The sequence below is a fragment of the Engystomops pustulosus genome, chromosome 1 (assembly GCF_040894005.1).
Source record: "Engystomops pustulosus chromosome 1, aEngPut4.maternal, whole genome shotgun sequence".
In the NCBI taxonomy this organism is placed as follows: domain Eukaryota; kingdom Metazoa; phylum Chordata; class Amphibia; order Anura; family Leptodactylidae; genus Engystomops; species Engystomops pustulosus.
The window spans coordinates 93,922,622-93,948,726 of record NC_092411.1 but is presented as its reverse complement, the minus strand read 5'-3'; the positions used below and the strand labels follow the sequence as shown (position 1 = coordinate 93,948,726).

The 26,105-nt window shown below is 37.9% G+C and overlaps 1 protein-coding gene across 5 annotated transcripts in view; it reads left to right on the top strand.

Annotated features, from left to right (window-relative positions):
- Nucleotides 1–1,825: 1,825 nt before the first annotated feature.
- Nucleotides 1,826–26,105, top strand: part of TBX5 (T-box transcription factor 5) — a 45,667-nt gene continuing 21,387 nt past the window's right edge. The window contains exons 1-5 of one of the 5 annotated variants that reach the window (XM_072148052.1): nt 1,826–1,979; nt 7,751–7,911; nt 8,378–8,541; nt 12,547–12,666; nt 21,357–21,504. In XM_072148052.1, the coding sequence (XP_072004153.1) occupies nt 7,765–7,911; nt 8,378–8,541; nt 12,547–12,666; nt 21,357–21,504 (579 nt within the window). In that variant the 5' untranslated portion in view covers nt 1,826–1,979; nt 7,751–7,764. Of the gene's footprint in view, nt 1,980–3,290; nt 3,923–7,745; nt 7,912–8,377; nt 8,542–12,546; nt 12,667–21,356; nt 21,505–26,105 lie in introns of those variants that run through there. The other 4 variants (XM_072148042.1, XM_072148034.1, XM_072148063.1 and 1 more) reach the window with 4 other exon arrangements.

The following is a 26,105-nucleotide window of genomic DNA, read 5'->3' as shown; positions in this document are numbered from 1 at the left end:
TCCAGGTGTTGACTAAGTGTTTATCCACTCAGCCTCAAGGGAGCGAGGACTGGAAGCCAGGAAATCTAAAGCATAGGCTATGCTAGACGAGATTGCATTTGCAGGCTGCTATTGCAGAAGGCAACAGTCTGGAATATATATATATATATATATATATATATATATATATATATATATATATATATATATACAGAGATATTATATGAAGTTTTTGTGCAGTGTGAAAGTTCAGCTCTAGATAGACTTTCGAACAAAGAGTTATGCCACAAAATGTATAGGCACAACTCCCCATAAATATTACTGAAGTATTGACTTTGCACCACTTTTATAATCTTGGCCAAAATTATGTAACTTTATAGGGTTAATATTTCATTTGAAACATACATTCAGTAACTGTCAAAAACACCTTGCATTGTAATGCAATGGCTCTTATCGTAAAATAATATTAATAATTAGAATAATAATAACGATAATGATAATAACAATATTCCTTTGTAAAAGTAGACATAGGCATGGTCTATCCTATCTCTCTCTCTATGTATTTATATATACTTAGACTGCCCATTGCTGAGTAATGGCTACGAGCTGCAGTAAATAAAGGACATGCCTTCTCACCCTTCCACTCTCCCCTCACATGATTTCATTGTTACATGTGCTCCATCATTTCTCTGGAAGACCAATCAGTCAATCTTCGTGGCTAAGCCCAGTGACTCCTCTTTCATACTGCAGACAATCTGGCAGCCCAAGTCAAGTTAATGTCAGAATTAGAACAACTAATGTCTTGACATTCCCAATGTTGCCAACTGGAATATCAAAGAAAGAGGGAAACAGTAGGGGTTAAGGGGCAATCAAATAGGGACAAGAATAGCTGGATATTAAGATATGGTGTCTAAACTAGAGATAGGTAATGGAGGGAGAGACAGAAAATTGGAGAATTCATTCATACCCAATTCCATGGGGATCCCGAGAAATTTTAAGGCGACTCTGAAATGCAATTTACAGTCAGCAACATTTAGACTATTGAGTTTTTTTCAAGAGGTGGATAATTGAGGTTGGGCTGAAAGTCTATTTATGGGTCGCAGCCAAATTTAGAAAAAAAAAAGAAAAGAAGTAAAAGTAGTTTGGGCTTTGTCACATAACTGCATATATGAACACAGCAGTATATGAGTCGGTATAATATATGTATGCTATACATGTTTCCTCTTTGTCCATGGAGAAAATCATGGCAATATAACAGCAATAACAATACACATGAGTTAACGCATCAGTCAAACCACAGAAAATAAACAGAGATAAGGGCTAAATGTGCCTGAGCGTCCTGGGCTGGGGATGCGCTGCGGCTCATCACGGGTTAATGCACAGTTTATCTAGGCAGAAGCAATGGGCGAGTCTTTATCATACAAAATAATTAGTCAGTGAAAGAGAAAAGGTCCAGGCAGGTTATCATTGGCTATATATAGCCGTGGCATGGAAGGTGTCAGTATATTCATTTGACGTCCCACTATATGTAAGCAATGAAATAAAAACAAAGTAAAAAAGACACACACACAAGTACCATAGACTTTCTATGCGCCATCTGCTCCTTCTATTTGAAAGCCTCCTGGTATCAGAGAAAGTACAAATAAAACAACTAGAAATCCTCTGCATGGTGATAAAGGGTGGAGGTCGTCTGCCCATCTCTGCACCAGGCATGCCCAGCAGCAGACAAGGGTGCAGGTGATGACGTCACCCAGCCCTGGAGGTGCCCTGTCTGCTCCCTCAGACAGACTCTCTGTATGCTCTGCTTCCACCAGTCATAAACAACAAGATTTCAATTTTTTTTTTTTTCTACAGGCATCTAAAAGTTGACTTTACTTCTACTATCCTAACTTTTCCTCAGTCAGGGAGGAGGATATCATTGCTTCTAGCTGTATCCAGAACCTCAGGGTATTGCCCCTACTGCGCCACTCATCTGGATCACTTGTGCCACCTTATCAGAGGTAAGAGCCAAAATTCACTGCAGACTACTGCTTGGTGTGCTCGCCTGTTATGTATCCCTATCACGAGATGAAACATTTCTACATATAGAAATTTATGTTTGTTTTTATGTTGTATTATATATATATATATATATATATATATATATATATATATATATATATATATATATATATATGTGTGTGTGTGTGTAGGTATGCAAATGCGCATACGCGGCAATTATGTATATAAAACAATGACACAAACTCTTAGTGTGTATATATATATATATATATATATATATATATATATATATATATATATATGTAATGGCTATGTGCCTGATCTTTCCATGAACAGTGCAGGGTAGTGTTTGTCTAGCACTATAAGCCCTAAGTAGTCTTCATATTGGTTGAGGCTAGTTCTTGGGAGATGCTCTTCATGCCAATAACAGCAGAGGCCTTTCCTGAGTAGAGATGTGCTTACTCCTGTGCTGTCAGTGTGAGGGATGGGAGGGAAATGTTCACCTGAAGCCCCCTCACAATAAATAAATAGGAGATCCATCATGTCACTTTACTATCATTACTATTATAATACTCTTTATTCCTTTGGTCACTAGTTATAAGCGATCATTGTCAGATTGTGATGAAAAATGTCAAAATGTAATAGATAAGAATATGGGGGAAACTTATATAAACTCATCTATACAATTACAGTGCTTATGTCCTTTGACACTTATGTGGATTAATATAAGTGTGGAGAAACTGGAACACAACTACGGGGTTTTACAATAGGTCTGAACAAGAAGTGGGGATTATGGGGTCAAACATGGAAAGTATAAAATAGTAGTAGTAAAAAGGAGCAAGAAAAAGAAAGAGGATGCTGGCCCATTTTAAGAAGAGGACATCAGGAAGAAAGAGGGGGAAGGAGCAAAGGGAAATATCCAGATAAAACCAATCTCCTTTGCAGTATGACGGTTTGATTATTTTATTATAGCCGGACCTGCTGCTTTGTATACATTGTACCATCAAGTTAAATAGTTAGAGCATTCCAAGGACTGACGACTCTATTTTTACATCTTTTGATGTCTCCTTCTTGCTGAGGGAGGCAGAGATACTATGTAGACTCACAATATGATTATTAGTTAAAGGTACAGAGAATAGATGTTACACTCTTTGGTGAAATGGCAGAAATGTCCTGGGCATGTATTGAGGAGTGTGGCAATGGAGGGGTTAATCAGGCAGGGGTTAGGGACGACTTAGCTGTGGAAGGCTTTCAGTGGAGGGTAACCACAGGCTGGGAAGATATACACGAGAGACAGAAGGGTCTGTGTGAGTGTGAGTATGAGTGAGGGATGCAGTAAGTGTGGTTGGTTGGGCAGTGTCTACACACTTGCACTGCTCCCACTCTCTCCCCTCCTCCCCATCTATACACTGGGCTGTGTGCAATACAAGTGCTTGGATTTCTCTGTGTATTCAGCGCACACTGCCCTCCAGAGAGGGATCCAGAGACACACAGAGGAGAGACACTGGGAGAGACAGCCACACAGTGCAGACCAGGCTCTAGACACCACCACCATCATCATCATCCTCCTCATCATCACAGGGCTGCCCTTCCTGTAACCCTACAACAGTGTCCCCACCTCAGGCTGGAAGAAGCCCCTCCATGCAGGCGATAAGACAAGCTCCAGGATTTATCTCCCCTCTCTGACAATCACAGGGAAGGATCCGCTGTGTCTGGGAATGAGACCCCGGCTCCTGCTCCAGCCACACAGCAAATCCAGCACGGGGTGAGCTGAGGAAGACCCTGCTGCCCCTCTGACCACATTAACACGTTCCTGCTCCACACTATCAGATAAGGACTGTGCATGCATTCCAGTGCCAGAAGCTTCACCATCTTTACTGCAAGAGCACACTACACTCCTAAGGAATAAAGCAGGGCCTTCCCACCGACAAAGGACTTCCAGGTATCGTTCTGCCCCAATTCTACCCCTACCCTCTGCTCTGGACTGGCCATGAAGGGCTCAAGCATACAATGACCACTATGATGATGATACTGCCTAGCATCACTATTCATTAGAATGTGAATGCATATTATTATCATTACTGTTATTATCAGGATACTTTCTATCACTTTTACTTTTATCTACCACTACTAATTGCTATCATTATTACTATTACTGCCATTAATATAACACTTCCTATTACTTTTACTATTGTCTACTACTACTACTAATTGCTATTGTTAGAATTACATGTATTATCACTATTATTATTGTCATTACCATTATAATGTCATAATAATCTGCCACTACTAATAAAATGACAGTAATTATTATTATTGTCGTCCCGAATATGTTCGTGTCTAAATGTGTCCTACATTCTGACACTTTATTATTGCAGTTAATATTATTGCTATAATTGTTGTGAATTTACTTCTGACTATTACTATCACTACTATTTACATTAAGAATTATTAATGCTACTTTTCCTATTGTTACCGCTATTAATATTATTATTAACATGAATATTCACTTTACTAGAATATAGCCTCATATCTTTGCTGCAGGCCTGCGTACATTGTCCACACATAAACAATTTTTCAAAATGATTTTGAATGTTGCTATAAAACTTATGATAGCCAGGAAATACTTGTTTAAGTTTTACATTTGTATGAATATTTCCTTCATATACATAGGCCTCTTCACGTCGTTTAGTTTTATATTTTCAAGTACTTACTCGAGAGATATTTGCTGATCATTTACCTCCTTGCTTGAGAAAATGCTCATCCCTGGCACTTCTAGGTTGAGGGAGTAAAATAATGTCATGGTTGTTCTTAAGACAAAATAATAATTCCAGTGCTTTGCAGAAGTAGGTGTAACACATAACATTATCATCTTAGAACCTGTGGGTAAAGTTTTGTAACTCATCTTCCTCTATTCTCTTCTATTTGCACCCACTTCCGCAGACAGTAAAAAGTGTCTTCTTCCTGCTGAAGGAATGTCAGCTATCTGGTCACTGGCTCCTTGCTTGTAGTAATGGCAGCTGGATATAGTTTGGGGTTAATTAGGTAAAGGCAAGTCAGTGGAAATCTACATACAGTACAGAGGCATTACCCACAGTAACTGCATGAAACAATAAATGGGACAGACGATAGACTTTTGTTGCTTTCGGATAATTACAGAATATATATATATATATATATATATATATATATATATATATATATATATATATATATATTGCATAGTTTCTGTTTATGTATTGTATTGAAAATATTTTTGTGTTTATCCCTGTTTGTTTTGTAAACCTGGAGTATAACAATCGTCCATCATTTGACACTATAGAGCAGTGTCTAGTTTAGAGCAACAGAGATGTATACACCATATACACGAGTTAAAACATTGGATGGATATTATAATCCTTCTTTATTCACGGTTTTATTAACCCCTTAAGGACGCAGCCATTTTACAGCTTAAGGCTCAGCCCGATTTTTTGGATTCTGACCTGCGTCGCTTTATATGGTTATAACTTTTGAACACTGTTACTTATCAAAACGATTCTGAGATTGTTTTTTCCCCACATGTTGTACTTCATTTTAGTGGTAAATTTTGGCTGATAAGTTTTGCGTTTATTTACAAAAAAAAAGAAAATATGATAAATTTTTTGAAAAATTTGCCATTTTCGAAATTCAAAATCATTGCGTTTTCAGGCAGATAGATTTACCACCCAAATAACTTGCAGAATAACATTTCCCATTTGTCTACTTTACATTTTCATAATTTCTGAAATGTTTGGATAATTTATTTTGACGTCACGCGGCCTACAAATAGAATATCGCTTTTCCGGATTTTCAGAATTGACTATTTTGGGGATAAATACAGTTTTGAATGAAATTTTACATATTTAGCATCAAAACCCCCTATATAATCTACCCATTTTCAAATCTGCACCCCTCAAGCTATCAGAAACAGCTTTTACGAAGATTGTTAACCCCTTGAGATCTTCATAGTAATTGAATCAAAATGGAGGTGAAATTTAGAATGGTCATACTGTTCCCTTATACGTTCATTTAGCCCTAAAATTTACACATTTCCAAAATATAAAAAGAGAAAACCCACCATACAATTTGTTCTGCAATTTCTCCTGAGTGCAGCGACCCCCCACATGTGGCTGTGACTTGTTTTATGGGCGCACAGCAAGGCGCAGAAGGGAAGGAGGGCGCTGCAGCTGCCAGGATTTTAGTTTCCTCATTGGCCCCTTTTGAAGGCTATAAAATTTTCGCTTTTTCGTTATTGGGGCCATGTGACGGCATTTTTTTTGCGGGATGAGATGCTTTTTCCATTGTTACCATTTTGGGGTTGGTATCACCTATTGTTGAAAATTTAGGAACTTTTTTTGAGGGCAGGAGTAGAAAAGCATCAATTCTGTACTGGATTTTTGACTTTTTTTTTTTTTGGTGTTCACCGTATAGACTAATAATCCTGTTATCTTTATTCTATGGGTCGATACGATTACGGGGATACCAGACATGAATATATTTTCTTACGTTTTACTAAATTTGTCAAACAAAACCCTAATGTGGGGAAAAATCTATAATTTTTGTATTGCCATCTTCCAAGTGGCATAACTTTGTTACGTTTTTGGCTACGGAGCTGGTTGATGGCTTGTTTTTTGCGGGACATGTTGTACTTTGCACCAGTATCATGTCTGAGTACATATGGTTTTTTGGTCGCATTTTATAGCATTTTTTGTGGGATTGAAAAGGTAAAAATCATAATTTTTGGAGGGTTTATAACATTTTTTTTTTACGGCGTTTATCGTGGGGGTTCAATAATGATTTACTTTTATTCTACGGGTTGTTACGGACGCGGTGATACTATATATGTGGGGTTTGTGTTATGATTTAGACTTTTTTTTTGAGTTATATGTCTCTTTATATGTTTTGGGGGTTTGGGGCATTTTTAGTGATTTATGACTTTATTTTTTTATTGAATAACTTTTTTTTTTACTTTTTCACTTTTATACCATGGTACATGAAGAAGCAATCTTCTGATTGCTTCTTCATGATAATATTCTGCAATACTGATGTATTGCAGAGTATTATCAGTGTCAGCCTATGCACTTGCATAGGCTGGCACTTTGCCAGTAAGATGACGTCACAGACGCCATCTTACTGGCAATTCTTGCTAGTAACTCTGGGGACCAGATCGGACCCCAGAGTTACTATAGCAACGATCGGCGCCCCCCGAAAACGGTTCGGGGGGGCCGATCGTGGGGGAAAGACCCCCCAGATACTTGTTAGATGCCGCGGTCGCGCTGACCGCGGCATCTAAAGGGTTAAGCACCCGCGATCGGAGACAACTCCGATCGCGGGTGTTACACTGGGGTGCCGGCTATTAGTTACAGCCGGCACCCCGTGTTTCCCGATGCCGGTTCGGCTCTGATCCAGAGCCGAACCGGCATAAGCGCCGTGGCGGATATATCCGCCACTGAGCGCTAAGTCACTGCGCTCCGTGGCGGATATATCCGCCGCGGAGCGTGAAGGGGTTAAACCTTAATTTATTGTGAGAAGTAAAAAGATGATACGATATATTTTTTACATATAGGTATAATATTGTGTAGTCTCTACAAAGAGCTGTGTCTGTGTATGGGGGGCCTTTTGGCGACCTGACTTACTAATAGATGTAAGTCATGAGATGGGAACTATTACAGATAGGGCCTCCTACTCCCTTGTAATGTGTAGACACTGAGATGCAGAAACATAATGCCATCTACATTTGCTTGAAGTGCAGGGTCCCTGTGTAATATGGCGGACACCGATGAGGGATATGGGATGCCTGATACACCAGTGGAACCAGACCCCAAGGAGCTGCAGTGTGATCCAAAGCAGGACAGCCAGATAGGGGCCAGCAGCAAGACCCCCACTTCCCCACAAGCGGCCTTTACTCAGCAGGTAAGCAGTCGGGTCGCCTCTAGAAGAAATATCAAGGCTAGTATGGGAAACTGAACACGTAGACATAAAAGTATGTAAGCATGGCTATGTGTGAAAGTAGGCATTCAGGTCATATGTAAAATATAGCACCCAATTTAATAACGCGAGCAAGAAACATTGTACACTATCCTGCAACAAGACCAATTGAACTTCCATGTCTTCATGTAGCTTGTACTGTGCATTTATACAAATGTATTTTTATTGTGGTAATATAAACAATAGGAGATAATCAACAATTTTATTATAAATCACATGAATATAATTTAGTTAATACATTTACATATAAGACTTAAAATATATATATACTTATATATATGTTTATATGTGTATGCATTATAGTTTGTTTTGGCGAGCAGATATAGGTTAATATTTTATCCTACAATATTTAGTGTTGGATCATTTGTTTTACATAACATTCTACATATAGAAATCCTCATCATTCGATATAGACGCAGGATCCTCACATGAAGTGACTAACATGTTGCTCTGTGCCCAGGGAATGGAGGGCATCAAGGTGTTCCTGCACGAACGGGAGTTATGGATGAAGTTTCATGAAGTGGGCACGGAGATGATAATCACCAAGGCTGGAAGGTAAGGGCAGTAAACTGTGAGGGTAAGTTTTATTATCTTATGATAGGTAGATGGCATGCTTTATAATTTCTAATAGAATTATAATAAATTATTCTATACATTGTAAGATTAATTACTATTACTCTAGAAAAGCCTCCTAGTATATACTTGGCATATAGAATAATAATAATAATCATTATTATTATTATTATTTTAATAAACGTTGGGAACTTTGAGGGATTTAAATAAAAAATATAACACAACACAGGATAATCTACTAGCTGTCCACAACAAAGCATAGAAAACAGAAAGTAAAGTCTAAAAAATGTATATAAGAAATAAGATCTCATATATTTATACAAGAAAGATACAAGAAAGAAGTGAAAGATTTGTAGAAGGAGGAAGACGCAGGCTTCCTAGTTACTATCACTGGAGCCTCTCTCCCTAGTGCACTGGAATGAATCCAGGAGATCGGCCTGGCAGATCCTCAGGATTTCCTGGTACAATCTAATAGAGACTTTTTATTGTAAGTGGGTTCTACATGTATGATGTGGGGGATGTGTACTGAATATCACACATTAATGGAGGCCATTGTGCAGACCTGGTATATACATCATATATGTGGTGTGTCTGACAAGTGCTTAATGGGCGCCTGTACATGCAGCTAAAAAGCAGGATATGTGCATAAAAGAGCAGAAATGTTCACGTGATGGATGGTGATAGGGATCCAGTTTCCTTCTAGAAGGGAAATAAATGGCTTCTACTGCACTTTTGTTTAAAAAATAAAATAGCAAAATCAACTTAATATAAAGCAGTGGCAGGAATAGGGGGCACAGGCGCATGTGTACCCAGCGTAAGGGCGCCGCTCTCCAGGGGGCGAAGACTATAGAATCTACAGCAATTCCCTTACCCCAATTAATACAGTTATGGATTTGTAGTATGTTATAGCCGGGACAGGGAAAGAACTCGCGAGAATCATCAGCATTTGTATTACAATCGGATAGAGACTAGTGCACAAGAGGAGACACAACATATATAAGTGTGGTAGTCCTTTCAATAACAATAACCACTATCTTCTATACATTTATCAGACTCTTTTTTTCCTCTTTCTTTTGTATTTTTATAGTAATGGGACTCGGGTCGGGACGGAGCTGGTGTAAGGCTGGTGGGAACATTGTAAATCAATTGTGCATAATACACACACACATATATATATATATATATATATATATATATATATATATATATATATATATATATATATATACTTTCTCAGCGCTTTCTTTCTCTTTCTATATATATATATATACATCCTAGATACCTAATTGATCGGGAGACCTGCCTGCAATACAAAGCCAGAGCAAATCCAGTATATTCATTACTACAGGAGGCTTCCCCTATAGTATATTAAGGTGATTTCCACATGTAAAATATAGCTTTATTGTAGCATAACACTCTAGAAATTACATTTAAGCCATTGTAAGTTATGTAAAACAATGAAAATGAGCAATCATCGCTTTCTTGTAAGATTCCAATCAGCTTTAAACATCCTCAACAACTGAAAACCTATTATTTGTTTTTTTTTACAAAAATATCTGTTTACGGTAAAAATCACTCCTCTATCTTTCTATCTGTCATCAGTTAGATTTATCTACGTACAAGCAAAACACACACACACATATATATATATATATATATATATATATATATATATATATATATATATATATATATATATATATATATATTCCACTATTAGCAGATACTGTGTGTATGAAGATTTGTCCCTAATGTATTGTCCCTAGTGATTCTCCCATAGCTTGGCATGAAGTTTGGTTTGAGCATTTTGCCCGATGCCGGTGCGATTGAAGACTGAAGTAGTTTGATCGCATCAGTATGGACCCTTATGGACGGCTTTGTAATGAGTTTTCGACAATGTTCATTCACTACAAGAAAAGTTTATAGGAATTTTTGCTACAAAAATTGAACATGAAACACTCACCTGCACAAACTGCCTTTATGATTATACTAATATCTAAGTTGATTGTAAAATAATTCCTGCGCCACAGTCAGGAGGTTACTTTGCTGTGTATTCTATTGAGATATTCAGGACTAGTCCAGCCATACATTTCTCATTACCAATCCTGTATCTTCGTACAGTACAATGTAGCCTGGGGCTAAAGTACAGTAAATTATCAAAATCCAGAGGTCCGTTTGTAACTAGAGGTCGTCTGTAAGTCGGGTGTTCTTAAGTAGGGGACTGCCTGTATATCCTTCTATAATTGCTGTTTACAAAACTCTCAAAACTTCTCTGATGGAACCACTCCAGAAATAAGCTCAGCTCCAGTTTTATCACAGAAAGGGGGATTCTGCAAAGTAAAAATAGATTCCTGAGTTTGTGGAATTATTGTTTGAAAGACTTTGCTTTCAGTTAGAAAACATAAACAAAGATGTTCCACAATATATTTAGTGAATATAAAACATTAAATATATAATATTTTATATAATGGATGTATATGTATTCCTGATCTACTTTAACCAATATTGATATATAAATGATAATAGTGAAATTCTTGATTTATTGATAATGTAATATTATTATTAGAACATAAATAACCTATGTAACAATGAATGTAACATTATCTTCTATGGAAGAAATTAGTTATTACTGACAAAGACATGAACTTAGACATACAAGAATATACAGTAAAAATATATGTATATTAGGGATTTTTAATTATTGATTAATGATATGAAAAATCATGTCATCAATACAATTACTGTATATTTGTCATCATTCTGATATATGAGTTATGCTGTGGAGGAATCATATTCTACCAGGGCAACTATGGTTTTTTACATGGTGAAACTTAATGAATAATAATTATGATATTTATGCCACTACACTTCCGTTTGAGGAAGGTTTGCTATATCAATTAAAAATCCCTTTGACATCAATGTAAATTTTATATAATCTGTTATGTTCTGTTCAGGCATGGATCAGTTATTTATGCTTTTTTTGACAGAAAAAAATGACAGTGGCTACAGTACTTTTTTCTCAGTTTGGAAAAAACGTGTGCATAACGGATACCTGCCTAACTGACTACAATGGATGACTTAAAATTTACACTGATGTCAATGGGATTTTAACTGATACATTATACCTTTGTTACTATTTTTAACAGAGGTTTGAACAGTAATGGGAACGTAGACTTATAGACTAGACATAGTTGTATAAATTGTTGGTGATCCTTTGCTAGAGTAACTTATACATCTGTATATGCATCTTAGATTTTGTAATTATGGGTAAGGTATAAATACAGATCAATAAATGTAACAATAATATAAAAAAGATAAATAACACAGTTAATTTCATGTTGATGTATGTAGGGTTATCCTTTTGTTAGGTGTAGTCAGTGTTGATGAACCTAATAATTGCACTATATAATGATAAAATATATATTAAAATATCTGTATGTGATTGACCTATAATCAGCACAACGTTACCTTCCCTACATAATCACTGAATGAGGCTCACCACAGAGAGTGCTTAATGGTAGAAATGGGAGAGAATATCATGTATATTCTGTAGTCGCCCTATGTAATTATTAGACCTCTAATAGTAGACTATATGATCCAAATGAAATATTAGGTATGCAACATCAGAAATGGAGATATTTTCTATGTCATTGGTACAGTAGTGCAGGAAAGCAATGCCATATTACTGGGCCTTTGCGTCAGAAGAAAAACTTTCCTTTCCTGTGTAATAGAGAATGGTATGTCTAGATAAATATGGGTGATAATTACAAACAGGGTGGACAGAGTAACCCATTAATCTGCATTTATGCACAGAAGGCACACCCTTAATAATAAAACTAATATTGCCTGAAGGCATCAAGTGGAAAGAATGTGCAAAAATATACATCTGTTCCATTTTTAATTTCCACTAAGAGATTGTGCATGTAGTTGAGTGTGAGGTTTGTTATTTAAAATCCTTTCTCATGCGCCTCTACTCTCCTGTTCCAGGCGTATGTTTCCAAGCTACAAGGTTAAAGTTACTGGCCTCAATCCGAAAACCAAGTATATCCTTCTGATGGATATTGTGCCAGCTGATGACCACAGATACAAGTTTGCTGATAACAAATGGTAAGTTGCTCTTCTTCTTTGATATGTTCTCAGCCAGTAACTGTGGCTAGTGGAAGATGCTTTCTGTTTTTGGCCTTTTTGGAGAATTATACAGTGAGATCAATTATTGGTCATGGGAACATTAATAAACATGAGATCATTGAATAGTCACAGGGATTAGGACTTTTTATTGGTTGTAAAATAAAAAATCATTCCTTATTGGTGATCTATAGTCACTTAAAATGAAATTCCTGTACACCAGGCACAGTTTGTCTTACATAAATACAATTCTAGAGCATTTAGCTAAATATGGTTGTTTGGAATCCCATCACAATACATACATAGTACATTTTCTATAGTACATGTTAAGAAAGGCCACAAGATAACACTATAGGAATGTGTGCAGCAGAAAACATACAACTATTGTGAATAGCTAATGTATTTATATGGATGATGTATGCTATCAGGGCAGTATTTACAGCACCCCTACTATTACTTTAATGATGTGTGCAGATATCATAATTGGTTAGTTCCCTGGGAGTTACACAGTGGATGTGGACTGGGCAAGTCTGTTTATTGAGCAAGAAAATGTTTGGCATCTAATAAGGAATCAGAATCCTTATTTTTTTCTAGATTAGGTGAGTGTTTTTCTTACCCATAAAGGTGCCAGGTACCAGTTCATAAGTGGCTCTTTATAAAGCTTGTAAATATTGTGGTAAACATGACCTGATGGAATTGAAAGGCGAGTTGCTCTGGTGACACCTTCTCGATTGCAAGTGTTAAATATAAGTTACAATGATGTTATAAATGTTACTTGTTTAAATGTCCATGGAATGTAAAAGATTTTAAATGATTCCACTGTGTAAGTGAACTATAAACTTGGCAACGCCTTGTAACTAATGTCTTAACTAAAGTCCTAAGACACCACTAAGTGTTCTATGACCTAGGTATGTCACTTATGGCTGCCCCTAATAGATAATATTTTAACCATTCCCTACCATGTCATAATGTTCTTACTGTTTTCTATTCTACAGACAATTCAATGTGCAACATATGTGGGCTGTATTATATGTGGTGTCAGGTTAGGAGTAGGCATGTTTCTTCATATACACAAATGAGAAGATAACAGCAAGTATATCTGTACAACATGATACAAGACAGAGACCTTAATCCCATGATATAAAATTCTGCTGTTAGCCTGTGTAAACATCTCAATCTGAAGATGGCTTTTACACATTGACATGGTATAGCTGTTCTCATGATGTAATCTATTCTGTTAGACATTTTGCCCACTGTCCTGACATTATTAAAGACTTACTTATTAAATGATGTTATTCCTGGGAGGACATGTTATCTTCTGTTTGGCAACTGCTATTGCAGGGCTTTATTTTGAATACATTGGTATCAGTGTAACAATGATTACCCTATCTAAACATATAAATAATAATTATTGATTATTTATGTTGCTTATATAGTGCAAACCAATCCCATTCCTTTCAGAGCCCAACAGGATTTACAGTGTAACATAGGGAGAGTATACAGGCTGAATGCAGATGTTACCTTTAGGTAAATTCAGACCCAGGACTCCAGTAGCACACAGCGCTATGTGCTAAGAATGGTGCTCAGTCTGTATAGCAACCTTTTGAAAGTAAAGTCACATTCATAATACTATTACTTGGTGACTCAGGTAAATGGGACGGACACAACTATAACTTGTTTTCCTGATTTATTTGTGAACTTGATTTCATCTAATGTCTTCACTGTCATTGAAAAACAGTCTTTGTGCTTCATCCACTCCATAGTAAAGAACATGTCCTGGTCAAATGTAAAATATTGCATATTTGGCTATAATGTTGGGGCCATTACTCTACCATTACACAATGGATTTAGAATCCATTAATAATAGCGCATTCTATAAGGTCCCACATAGTCTATCACATGCTGATCAGAAGATCCTCATTCCGGCTCTGGAAACTTTTCTCTCGCACTTCTACATTCTTGCTTTCTGCTCTTGCCCTTACAATCATTTATCAGTTGCCTTTATCATCTTTAGGTTGGAGGGCATTGTGATACTACACTGTATTCATCTCCAACTTTAGCAGTACCACATTGCAGTTTCTTTGCATTACTCAGTTTCTAATCTAAATTCAGTCTGGTCTATCATCCATCTCGTAGATCCATTTTCACTATGGAAAAATGATCATGGCACACTACTCAATACAGTGCGAATAGCAACTTCCAGGCATCAATAAGATGAAGTTCTTCTGCCACCATCATATTAAAAAGCAGCAGGAACTTAGTTATTACATAGGTGTGTGGGAAAAGTTTCTGCATGATTTTTCATATATTCATCTATGTGTTAGCTGTTTCTATATTTAGTAAAAGTAGCTGTGTCATATTAGTGACTGACAGCACTCCGTGACTGTGCATAAAGATTTAGCTGCCAATCCGAGATAAAACAGAGCATATAAAAATTTATCCTGAATCTTTATCCACAAATCTTTATCAGTCTGCTTTATTATGTTTACAGTTTACCTTTAAAATTTTACATAAAAGATAAGCTGTCATCTTTTCCTGATCTGTTGTTTTGGAAAATATTTGAACTGATCAAAAAGTTATCAATTCTGGGGCATTTTTTTTTTTAGAACTCTGCATTGTTCCCCCGCTATTTCTAGTAGGCTACATTGACAAATGACTAACACTAGAAGGACTTAGAAGTGTTATATTGGATAGTTGAGAAAAAAATACAGAAGTGTGAAAAGCCCATTGAAAAGAATGGGTCAGTGAGGCATCAGTGAAAAATTACTGAAGCCAGGAAGAGAACAATCTGTATGTGTCTGAAAGCCAAATTGGGTTCAGTGAAATACATGATATGAAAAAAAAGTCAATGTTAAACTCCCCTTAGTCTAAAGCCTGGCGGTTATTTACAACACATCCAGAGTTATAATGTTAATTTGTTTACTAGTGGCTGTTTTTGTGAATTATACAATCCTTCTTTGTACTACGTGACGTTGAAATGGACTCTCAAATTCAACTTTAGTAGGGACCAGAAGAGAAACAATACAGATCTTCTCCAGATCTTTTAGGTCTCGAGGCTGTTGCTGGGCAACATCGAGTTTCAACTCCCTCCAAAGATTTCTTTTGGGTTTAGGTCTGGGGACTAGCTAGGCCTCTATAGAACCTTGAAATTCTTGATCGATAGCCGCTTAGTTGTCCTGGGTGTGTGTTTTGGGTCATTGTCATAATGGAAGACCCAACAATGACCCATCTTCAATTCTCTTACTGAGAGAAGGAGATTTTTTTTTTTCCCAAAATCTTGTGATACATGGCCCTATGCATCCTCCCTTCAAAATGGTGCAGTTGTCTCATCTCCTTGCTTTACATTTTAGACAGTGTTCTTAGGGTTGTACTTATCCTTCTTCTTACTCTAAACCTAGTAAGTGGAGTTGATACTAAAAATCACATCACCTTCTCCCATGCCCCCTCTGGATCAGCCCAGATGGTCAGTGGAGAATGTACATGTTCTGGCATGAGTAGGGGGACCTTGCAAGCCCTGCAATGTTGTAATCCATGAAGGTATAGTGTGTTAATAATGGTAATATTTGAGACTGGGCATTGCCCAGGTCCTCCTGTGTAGTTGTGGAATGATTCCTGACCTTTCTCAGAATCATCCTTATACCATGTGGTAAGATCTTGCATGGAGCCCCAGACCAAGGAAGATTAAAAGTCATCTGGTGTTTCTTCCATTTTCTAATAATTGTGCCCACAGTTATCTTCTAACCAAGCTGCTTGCCTATTGTAATGTAGCCTATCCAATTGCAGGTCTACAATTTTGACCCTGGTGTCCTTAGACATCTCTTTGGTCTTGCCCCTGCCGGAGGGATTGTGGTGTGATTTAGTGTGTGGACAGGTGTCTTTTATACAGGAAACAAGTTTAAACAGGAGCAATTAATATAGGCAAGGGGTGCACAGGAGGAGCTTCTTAAAGCAAAACTAATAGCAGTGAGAGAGCCATAATTCCTGCTTGTTGGTCGTAGATCAAATGTTTTTTTCATGCAATAACATGCTAATTAATTATTTAAAAATCATACAATGTGATTTTCTGGATAAAAATGACAGACCTCTCCATTCTTTGTAGATAGGAAATACTTATTTCCCCCACTGTATTATAATCATTTTCTAGCAATAACTAAGTGTTTGTACACCTTACACAAAAAGTATTCATAGATCTGCAAAGCCATTCTCCATTAGGAGATATAGCCCCCCTCCTGCCTAACATTACTTATAACATATAATTTATACACTACATTATAAAACCAAAGTCCTGATATATGAGAGGCAAAAGTGGAAGTATTACAGAAACCCAAAGATCCATCATTTTATATTGGGATAGACTCTCAAAATATTAATCCTTTTGCTCAGATAGTCTCTGAAAAGTGTACATTTAAATGGAGGAGCAACTGACCAAAAAGGCACGCTCTAATAATTCCCCAGAAATACAACACAAACCCATAACATAACCTACATTTGCGGTGTACTTCTTAATGTTTAAGGTGTCACTTCGCTTTTAAAGCTCAACCTCACCACTCATGGACAGATGGAAGATATTAATACTAGTATATAGTTTGTTACTGTCAGGGCTGGAATAAGGGTGGTGGGGGGCCCTGGCCACAAACTGGTGAGGGCCTTTCCATTTTTTTCAATGGAGTAAATTTTGCTCTTGGGAAATCATAATGCTTCTCCAGATATTTCAGATAAGGGAGCCATCACACTTGCCGCTAATGTTGCGTTTCCTAACTCAACGCCAACACATGAGATTGGTAACCAGCACCCAGTGTCTTATATTGTTTAAATTAATTAGACTGGAAACGCACATGCGACCAAACCTAGGCTTTCCCCCGTGCGCTAGAGTTGTGTTAGGGAGACTGAACCCTACCAAAATCGGCCTTAACCTGATAGAGAACTGATTTACATTTATGTTTCAAACTTTCTACTTACATAGTGTCTAGTCCAAGCCAAGCCTAGACTAATGTTTGTATTTGCTGGCCTGGTACCGTAGCACGTAGTACTAATTAATGTCCCGATACACTTTTCATAGACGACTTGGCAGGTGGGGAGAAGTTGGGCTGAGTGATCAGTAAGCAAACATGCCCAAGGCTGATTCTATCCCATTTTCTGCCTGAGGCAAGGATGTCCTTTTATTTATATACCCTACCCTGTTATTTACCCTGTAAGTTACATACAACACCCGTATATACAGTGCAACCCTGACTAATGTATGTCCCCCCCCCCCCATTTAAATTATCAATATATTCCTACTCAGTTTAATTTTATACAAAACACCTTATACAGATCCCCTTTTTAGTTATATAGAGCTCCTAGTTTAACTGCAGTGTTCCATATACAGACCCCCCCAGGTTATGGTAATTAAAATCCTGCCCATATACAGATCCCCCAGTATATTTATATACAGGCCACTATATAAACAGAATCCCCATATACTCATATAAAGGCCCCTATATATACAGTTCCCAGTATACTTCTATACAGGCTTCTATATACAGAGCCCCGTATACTTCTATACAGACCCCTTTAAATACAGATCCCTGGCATACTTATATACAGACCCCTATATATACAGACCCCTATAAATACAGATCCCTGGCATACTTATATACAGACCCCTATATATACAGATCCCTGGCATACTTATATACAGGCCGATATATATACAGACCCCCCCTTTTCCAGTCTTATTAGATAGAGTAACCAATATTCTGCCTTTATAAGCAGGTAAATTCCTGTATATTTTGCCCTCTACAACTGCCTCCTATTTACATAGTCCAAGACATTTTATGCGGGCATTAGCAAAATAATGAAACTATATACTCACCTCACCTTTCCTTCCAATGCCCCCACGACGCTGCAGAAATCCTCTTCCTTCAGGTCTTCTAGCGGGCAGCCGCTGGCCTCTGTGGAGGGGCGCAGCGGCATGACATCATCACATGTCGCCGGTGTCCTCATAACACCCCCGTGCCACCGGAACTTCGCCAATCTCCTTATAAATGGCAGCTGTGTCTCACTGACACTAATGCCAATTGATGATTCTTGTATGCGATTTGGGCTGCCATAGGCCACTGAGCGTCACAACACAAATACAGTCAGTAAGTCAGCTGAGCTGAGTGGTTGCCCCTGTAAAAGCAAAGTGGTGGGGGCCCTGCTTTTATCCGGCCCTGGTTATTTTGGGCAACACATACAAATTCTGCTTTTAGTATAATTTTCATTATTTTTGATATTTTGCATCAAATTACAAGCCACCACATCAAAACATGTATTAAACATATATTTATAGCTTTTTACTAGAAGCTTTAAACACTAACATGGCTCTGAATAAAATGTAATAGTCATTAGTCGAGATGACATTTGTTTTATTGGTGTAATTACATTCTGATTGTAAAAAAACAAGTGGCATCATAAAATGAAAAATGCAGGATGCTACTTTCTGTCATAGACTTTGTCATAGTCGTTAGTACTTTCTCATGGTTTGGCAGATGAGTAAATAATCTGGTCCTACATTAACAGTCACATTTGGTTGACTATAACAATGTCTTCTAGGAGTTGGACACAGTTGTGCTGCTTGGAAAGCTTTCTGATACTTAAGACAGTTTTACTGTATATCACATCTTGTTCTATTTAAGAATGGGCGTTCCAAACATAAGCCGCAGTTTAAATATGTGTTCTTGGCGGAGAAGTAGAAGAGCCCTCTCAGTAGAAGCTGTTGATGGGGAATTGCTTCTGTGTTTAATTGTTTACCGTAAGCATTAAATATCGGTAACAGTAGCAAACGACAAGCACAGGTAATCAAACAATAGGTATACTATTACATAAAATATACAAAATAGTTCACCACAAAACAGGGGAGTAACTTGAGGGAGTGCAGAGGGTGTGGCTACAACCGGGCCCAAGAGGATTAGGGGGCCCATAAGTTGTCACTTCTTCATATGAAAAGACTAGTACAATAAGCCATACATTAAAGTGGGGGCCTGGCACAGACTTGGCACTGGGGCCTGTCAGATTCAGGTTACACCACTGCCACAGGACGGTTGTAGTGAAGGGCACCAAATTTATCAACACTTAAGAACACTCGACTTACATATGACCCATAGTTACAAACAGACCTCTGGATATTGGTCATTTATTGTACTTTAGTCCTAGGCTACAATAAACAGCTGAAACAGTTATCAAATGTGTCTGTAATGAAGCTTTAGTGTTAATATTGATTCTTATGACAACCCAACATTTTTAAAATCCAATTGTCACTGAGACCAAAAAAGTTCTGGCTGGGATTACAATGATAAAGTATACAGTTCCGACTTACATACAAATTCAACTTAAGAACAAACCTACAGACCCTATCTTGTATGTAACCCGGGGACTGCCTGTATTGCACTTGACGTAATAAACTTTGTAGAATTCTAAATGCTCTACATCCCTGTGTTTTGATCAATCACAAGAGTTCCAGTCTAATATTTTAATGTGTACCCCATGAGAATCTTTTTATTACCCCTTGGATCTGTACTCTTTATCTTTATTTTTCTTTCTGTTTTTTTCTGTATTTTTGGAGCCATTTTTTGGCCCAATGCAATTTTTACGCCTTTTTGGGGACATTTTGAAATGTTCACCGGACATTTGTCTTTCATCAGTAAGACACATTTATCTTCTATTCCAGATGTGCTAAATGTCGCAAATGACAATTATAATTTCTGATTGTCTAAAATCTGTGACATTTTTGGGGGCAAAAAACTCCAGACCAAACTATACTTTGAAAATGTAGAAAATGGAAAGAAATGACTTGAGGCATTTGAGCAACATTATTGCGACATTTGTCACAAATGTCTCAAAAAGAGATCTAAAAAAAATAATTTAACACAGTGAAAAAGTGAGATTGATAAATTACCAAAGAAAGAGATGGGGAAAAGAGATAGGCAAAAGTAGCCAAAACAAACAGAGATAAATGACCCCCTAAGTCTTGCAATCAGGTCTGTTGCCTGTTTTTTTAAATTGTTTCATAGGTAATGATTTGGCCTTTTCCTCTGTAAGAACATTTTTTTCGAAATCAAGATTCCCTATGGAAACACTAACTCAGTGGCCCACATTTATTGCAGTAAGTGCAGTTAGTCTGTGTAGTGTGCAGGGTGTGCCAGATTTATGAATTGTGGTGCATGTTTTTCAGCTGGCAGATGTCAGGGGAAAGGATATAAGCAGTTGGGTTTCACCGTGTCATACATTTGTCACTGGCTAGTAACTTACTGTCTTTGTTCTTCTGAGAACATGCATGTTTGGTTGGGGCAGGTGAGATATACAGTATTTTGGCAAAATCAGGATCTGGGCAACAGATTCAATACTTATGGCCAGCCTCAGACTTTTAAGAGAAAGTGCCATGTCTCATGCAGTAGGAGTGTAAATTCTGATAGATGGACAGAAAGAAAGAGTTTATACATGATGTTGTATTTTAAACTAATAACACAATATTATTGCTCAATTAGTATCATCTTCTTTCTTATTTGTGTTCTTATGATGTATATTTACAGTCTCCTGGGCTTTGTAACCAAATAGTCAACATATTATTAGTGTTATTATTACTTATTACCCTAATGATCATGGCCTAATTGTCATTCTATACAATTTACTGGTTTTTGTTCCTGCTGTAGGTCTGTCACTGGGAAAGCTGAACCTGCGATGCCTGGGCGTTTGTATGTTCATCCAGATTCTCCGGCTACTGGTGCACATTGGATGAGGCAGCTGGTGTCATTCCAGAAACTGAAGCTCACAAATAATCATCTAGATCCTTTTGGACATGTGAGTATTCTTTTCCTAATGTTTTAAAAATAATATTAATATGGTGAAATCCAGTTTTCATATTAAATATTAAAAAAGTGTTATAAAATACTAGCAGTAGCTCCTGGCGCTGTCCAAGATAGCAAGTAACTGCTCTTAGCAAAATATAATGGGTTAACAAAATATAATGGGTTAACAAAATATAATGGGTTAACAAAAATATTTTATTTGTATTTATCTCTGAATGTTTCTGTCTCTGAGTGTTTCTCACTGTCTCTGTCTGTGTCTATCTGCCTGTATCTATCCCTGATTTTCTCTGTCTCCGACCGTCTCTGGCACTGAATGTCTCTGACTTCTTGCCTATCTCGGTCTCCAACTGTCTCTGTCTCTGACTGTCTCTGGCACTGAACGTCTCTGTCTGTAACTGTCTGTCTCTGACTTTCTCTGACTGTCTCTGATTGCCTCTGACTGTCTCTGTATTCATACTGTCTGTCTCCGATTGCTTCTGACTGAGGCACTTGGTCCTGGGTTTTCAACTCGTGCCAATTGTAAATGTACATCACAGATTTAAAACTCCTAGAATGTTGGGTGCCATGCTTTTAGCCATGAAGAGAAGACAGATGCAGATTTATTTGCAGGCTTATACTAGAATTTGTGTATGGTTTACCTATATATCTATATATTGAGCTATGTGCCAAATAATTTTTTTTGGTCCAACTGAACTGATATGTGCAAAATCACAAAACATTCTGGTAATGTGGGTCCTTTCAAGCCTGACCATTTAGGGTTGAATTACAGAAGTTTCCATGCTAGTTGCCACATCTTGTTTAGTGATTCTATGCCAAATGTACGTCCATTTTAATCATCAGAGCTTTCCACCAGTATACATTGTTACAATGAGATGATATCCTTTACTGATTCCAAATGATGGAATGCACTACAGTTAGCATTACAACTCTAGACTGTACAAATTCATATGGGGACATTCTTGCTGGAAATATATGCCACCTTTTTGAAGTACAAGTCCAGAATTAATCAGAATGCCTAGCGATCTGAAAGGCAATTATTTACCCCTTTATACCACCTCTGTGGTAGGTGGTCATGAAGGTCTGTGAAGGAGGTGTGGCCAACAGTGGAGTATCTTTTACCTGTGGCAGTTCAAACCTCCATGGTCTCTGCAATATTGCACTTCTAAGACTGCGAAGCCGGCCGCTGGAAACATCAGGAGGCACAAAGTGCTGGCGTATGATAGATGTCCCCCATAGCGCTAAGGTTCTCTCTGTACCTACTTTTCCTAACCTGTTGGTGTACTCTCTTTTTGGCAAATGGCGTTCAATTAACTGAATAATAAATGTCCCCCATAATGTGTATGGTATAATCTTATAATTATTTGTAAATTGTGATTCTGATGCCCTTGTGATTCCTTTGCATTGGCTGCAAGTTGCATTTGTGGTCAGTTCAAAACTTAATTTTCACCATTTACTACAATTTTTTGTTATTATATATTCTTAAAAGATTTGTGGGGGCAGTATAGGAAGTTCTACAAAACAGAGGGGTATAATGTTTACATTGCATATTGAATTCAGTTACAAAATGCTACGTTCTAATATAATGAAAGTGTTTCTTTAAAACTCTATTAGTTAAACATTCCTTTAAACCGCACAATTGTGACATGCTGTGTAGGGAGATGAAAGGGGCATAACGTGGATGAGGTATGAGGGCTGTGTATTCATTGCCTGATTATATTCTGTTAGTGAAATCATGCAGGTTTCCATAGGAACAGACTGGGAAAACTGCCAAAAGGGATCTCAGATATTGCAACAAAATTCACGACCATTCCTCATTTTTTTAACTTCCAATGTAACAGATTCAATATTTAACCACAGAATAGGGATAGGGAATATGCAAAAGGTAATTTTAGGTCAATTTAATGTGTGTTTAAAGAATAGATTATAGCATATCAACCTCATTGAGTAGCTAATAGAGCTGCTGCCATCTAAACACACGGTATAATTATCTTACTTTTTGAGACTAATGTTCATGTTATGAGGGCCAAATTGGTGTTCTCATTGCACACGCTTCATGATCAGGCCCTCCCTAATCCTGGACTTATTTTTATTATTGTGTTATTGACTGTAACAGTCAATTAAAAATGTGATCTATGTAGGGATGATTTTTTAGATACCGTGTCATCTTCTCTAAATGGAGATGTTCCCTTCACCTTTTCTTCTCTATCCAACCCAGACCATCATGAAAACTTCTTCTAGGCATGAAGCATCTCTTTAGATTTTACTGTCTAGACATAGACACAGGTAGATTTATCAATCGCTTTGCACTAGAATTCTGGAGTAATTCTCACCTGAAATGATTTGTTCCATATTTACTACAGGTTTTAGACCATTTTCATTCAGTTGTAAACTAGACAAACTAATATTTTGCAGAATGGTGCAGAATATGACTGTGTAGTCTAATTCTGCACTGATCTATACACTGACACATTCACAAATCTCACCCAATGACTTTTCGCATCTGTCCCACATATTGCTGACCCCCTACACGGGCAACTAGTCTCAATTTTGTGTCATGTGTGTTGCTGCACCTGTTTCTGATGTGTTGCACAATGGGGGTCATTTATTAAGGACCCCAATCGCGTTTTTGCGACGAGTCACCCAAATTTATCCGTTTTGCGCCGATTTTCCCAGTATTGCCCCAGGATTTCGGCGCACGGGATTGGATTGTGGCGCATAGCCGCCGGCATGCACGCAACGGAAATGGGGGTGGGTGTAGCCGTGAAAAACCCCGACGGATTCGGAAAAAACGGCACATTTAAAAAAAAAAAATGCAGCTCGACACGCGCTTACCTTCATCCAGGATGGCTCGATGAACTCCAGTGTGTTCCGATGCTCTTCAGCGCAGCAGCGACACCTGGTGGACGTCGGAGGAACTGCCTTAGTGAATCCCGGCCGGGCCCGAATCCACCGCAGAGAACGCGCCGCTGGATCGCGAATGGACCGGGTAAGTAAATCTGCCCCAATAAGTTGCAAAAACTACATTTCATAAATTGGATAGGATAATGACCCCCAAATAATTCTGCCAGATAGTGTTCTTAAAGTAATAAGGCTTACAGGGAATCTGTCAACACATTTTCACAAATACAGCTAGTGGCAGGTTCCCACCCTGACACCCTTCTTTTAGCTAAAAATTGTTTCCCTCACATCCCCATAAAATCAACTTTGTTATCTTACCTAGCATACAGCCAGATCTTGAAGCGAGTCAGAGGGGGTCCCATGCCTCCTTCTCACCATTCAGCACTACCTGTCATATGATGAGGGTAATGTCATCTAAGGTTCTTTACCCACTTACATTTTCAAAATCTATGCCATGTATGTATCTGATCACATTAAATAGTAGTAGAAGTGCATGAGGACAGGAGGGCCCACTGGACCTGGCCAAGCAAGACACACCCCTTGGTACTCGCTGCTGGAACTGACTGTATGTCAGGTAAAATAATAAAGTTGATTTTATGGGGAAACAATAGCTAAAAGAAGTGTGGAATATTGTTAATAAGGCTCTATGGGAACCTGTCACAGGTTCCCTTTAACAGATAGTGCCAGTAATCCCCCAAATTGTGCTCTAAACAGAACATATGCTCCAAGTGAAAAGTATTTTTTCCCTCTCTGTGTCTAACGTAGTAATAGTACCCGTACCCAGGGCAGTGACCCAGGACTGTACTGCAACCCCCAGGTTATAGTATCTCTTTTTATGCCTCCTAAAATAATTCATCTTCTGTTTCTTCTCTGTCTGCCATTGTAAACCATGTGGGGCTTATTTACTAAGAGTCCCGGATCGCACTTTAGTCAGATTTTCCGTTTTTTTCGGGTATTGCGCCGCTATGACAGGCATTTAGCAGGGGATTGTGTTGTACGCGATCGGATTGTGGCACAGCTGCGCTGGCTTTCATGCGACAGAAATTGGAAAACAGGCTGATCCAACTGATTTGGACTGAGCGCAGGATTTAACAAGACAACGCACTTACATGCACCAGGAAGAATAAGGTGAACTCTGGTGGACATGAGCGGGGAAGCGACACATGCTGGATATCGGGCGCACGAATTGCGGCACAGTGCATTATTGTCGGAACAATGCAATTTGGGTGAACTCCTCGGACAGGTAAGTAAATGTGCCCCTGTGTCTCAACACTTACTTATATTGGTACTTAACACATAGTATAGTAAATATTTAAATTTATAATACAAGCCTACTATGAAGTTAAGGAACAGCAAACCATTCAAATGAAGCTACTACATTGATGTTACTTACAATTTATAGCAGAGACTTTATTTTACAAATGTAAATCTCTGTCCACGTTTGCTAAGAGTTGCATACGCTGCCCTAGTACATTGTCTGAAGAATCATGTTATTAAGTGACTCCTATTTTTGTAAGTCAGTACAGCACAGATGTTCATGGCCTGTGTGCGTGTTGTGGTTAGAAAATGGTTGAATAGCCCATATGTTTTATGTGCTCAGTTAAACACCACTGAAAATCAGACATTGTTCCATGTAAACACTTTCAAATGTTTCTATCTGGTTTCCAGTGTATGGCAATGTGATCTTTGGGTGCT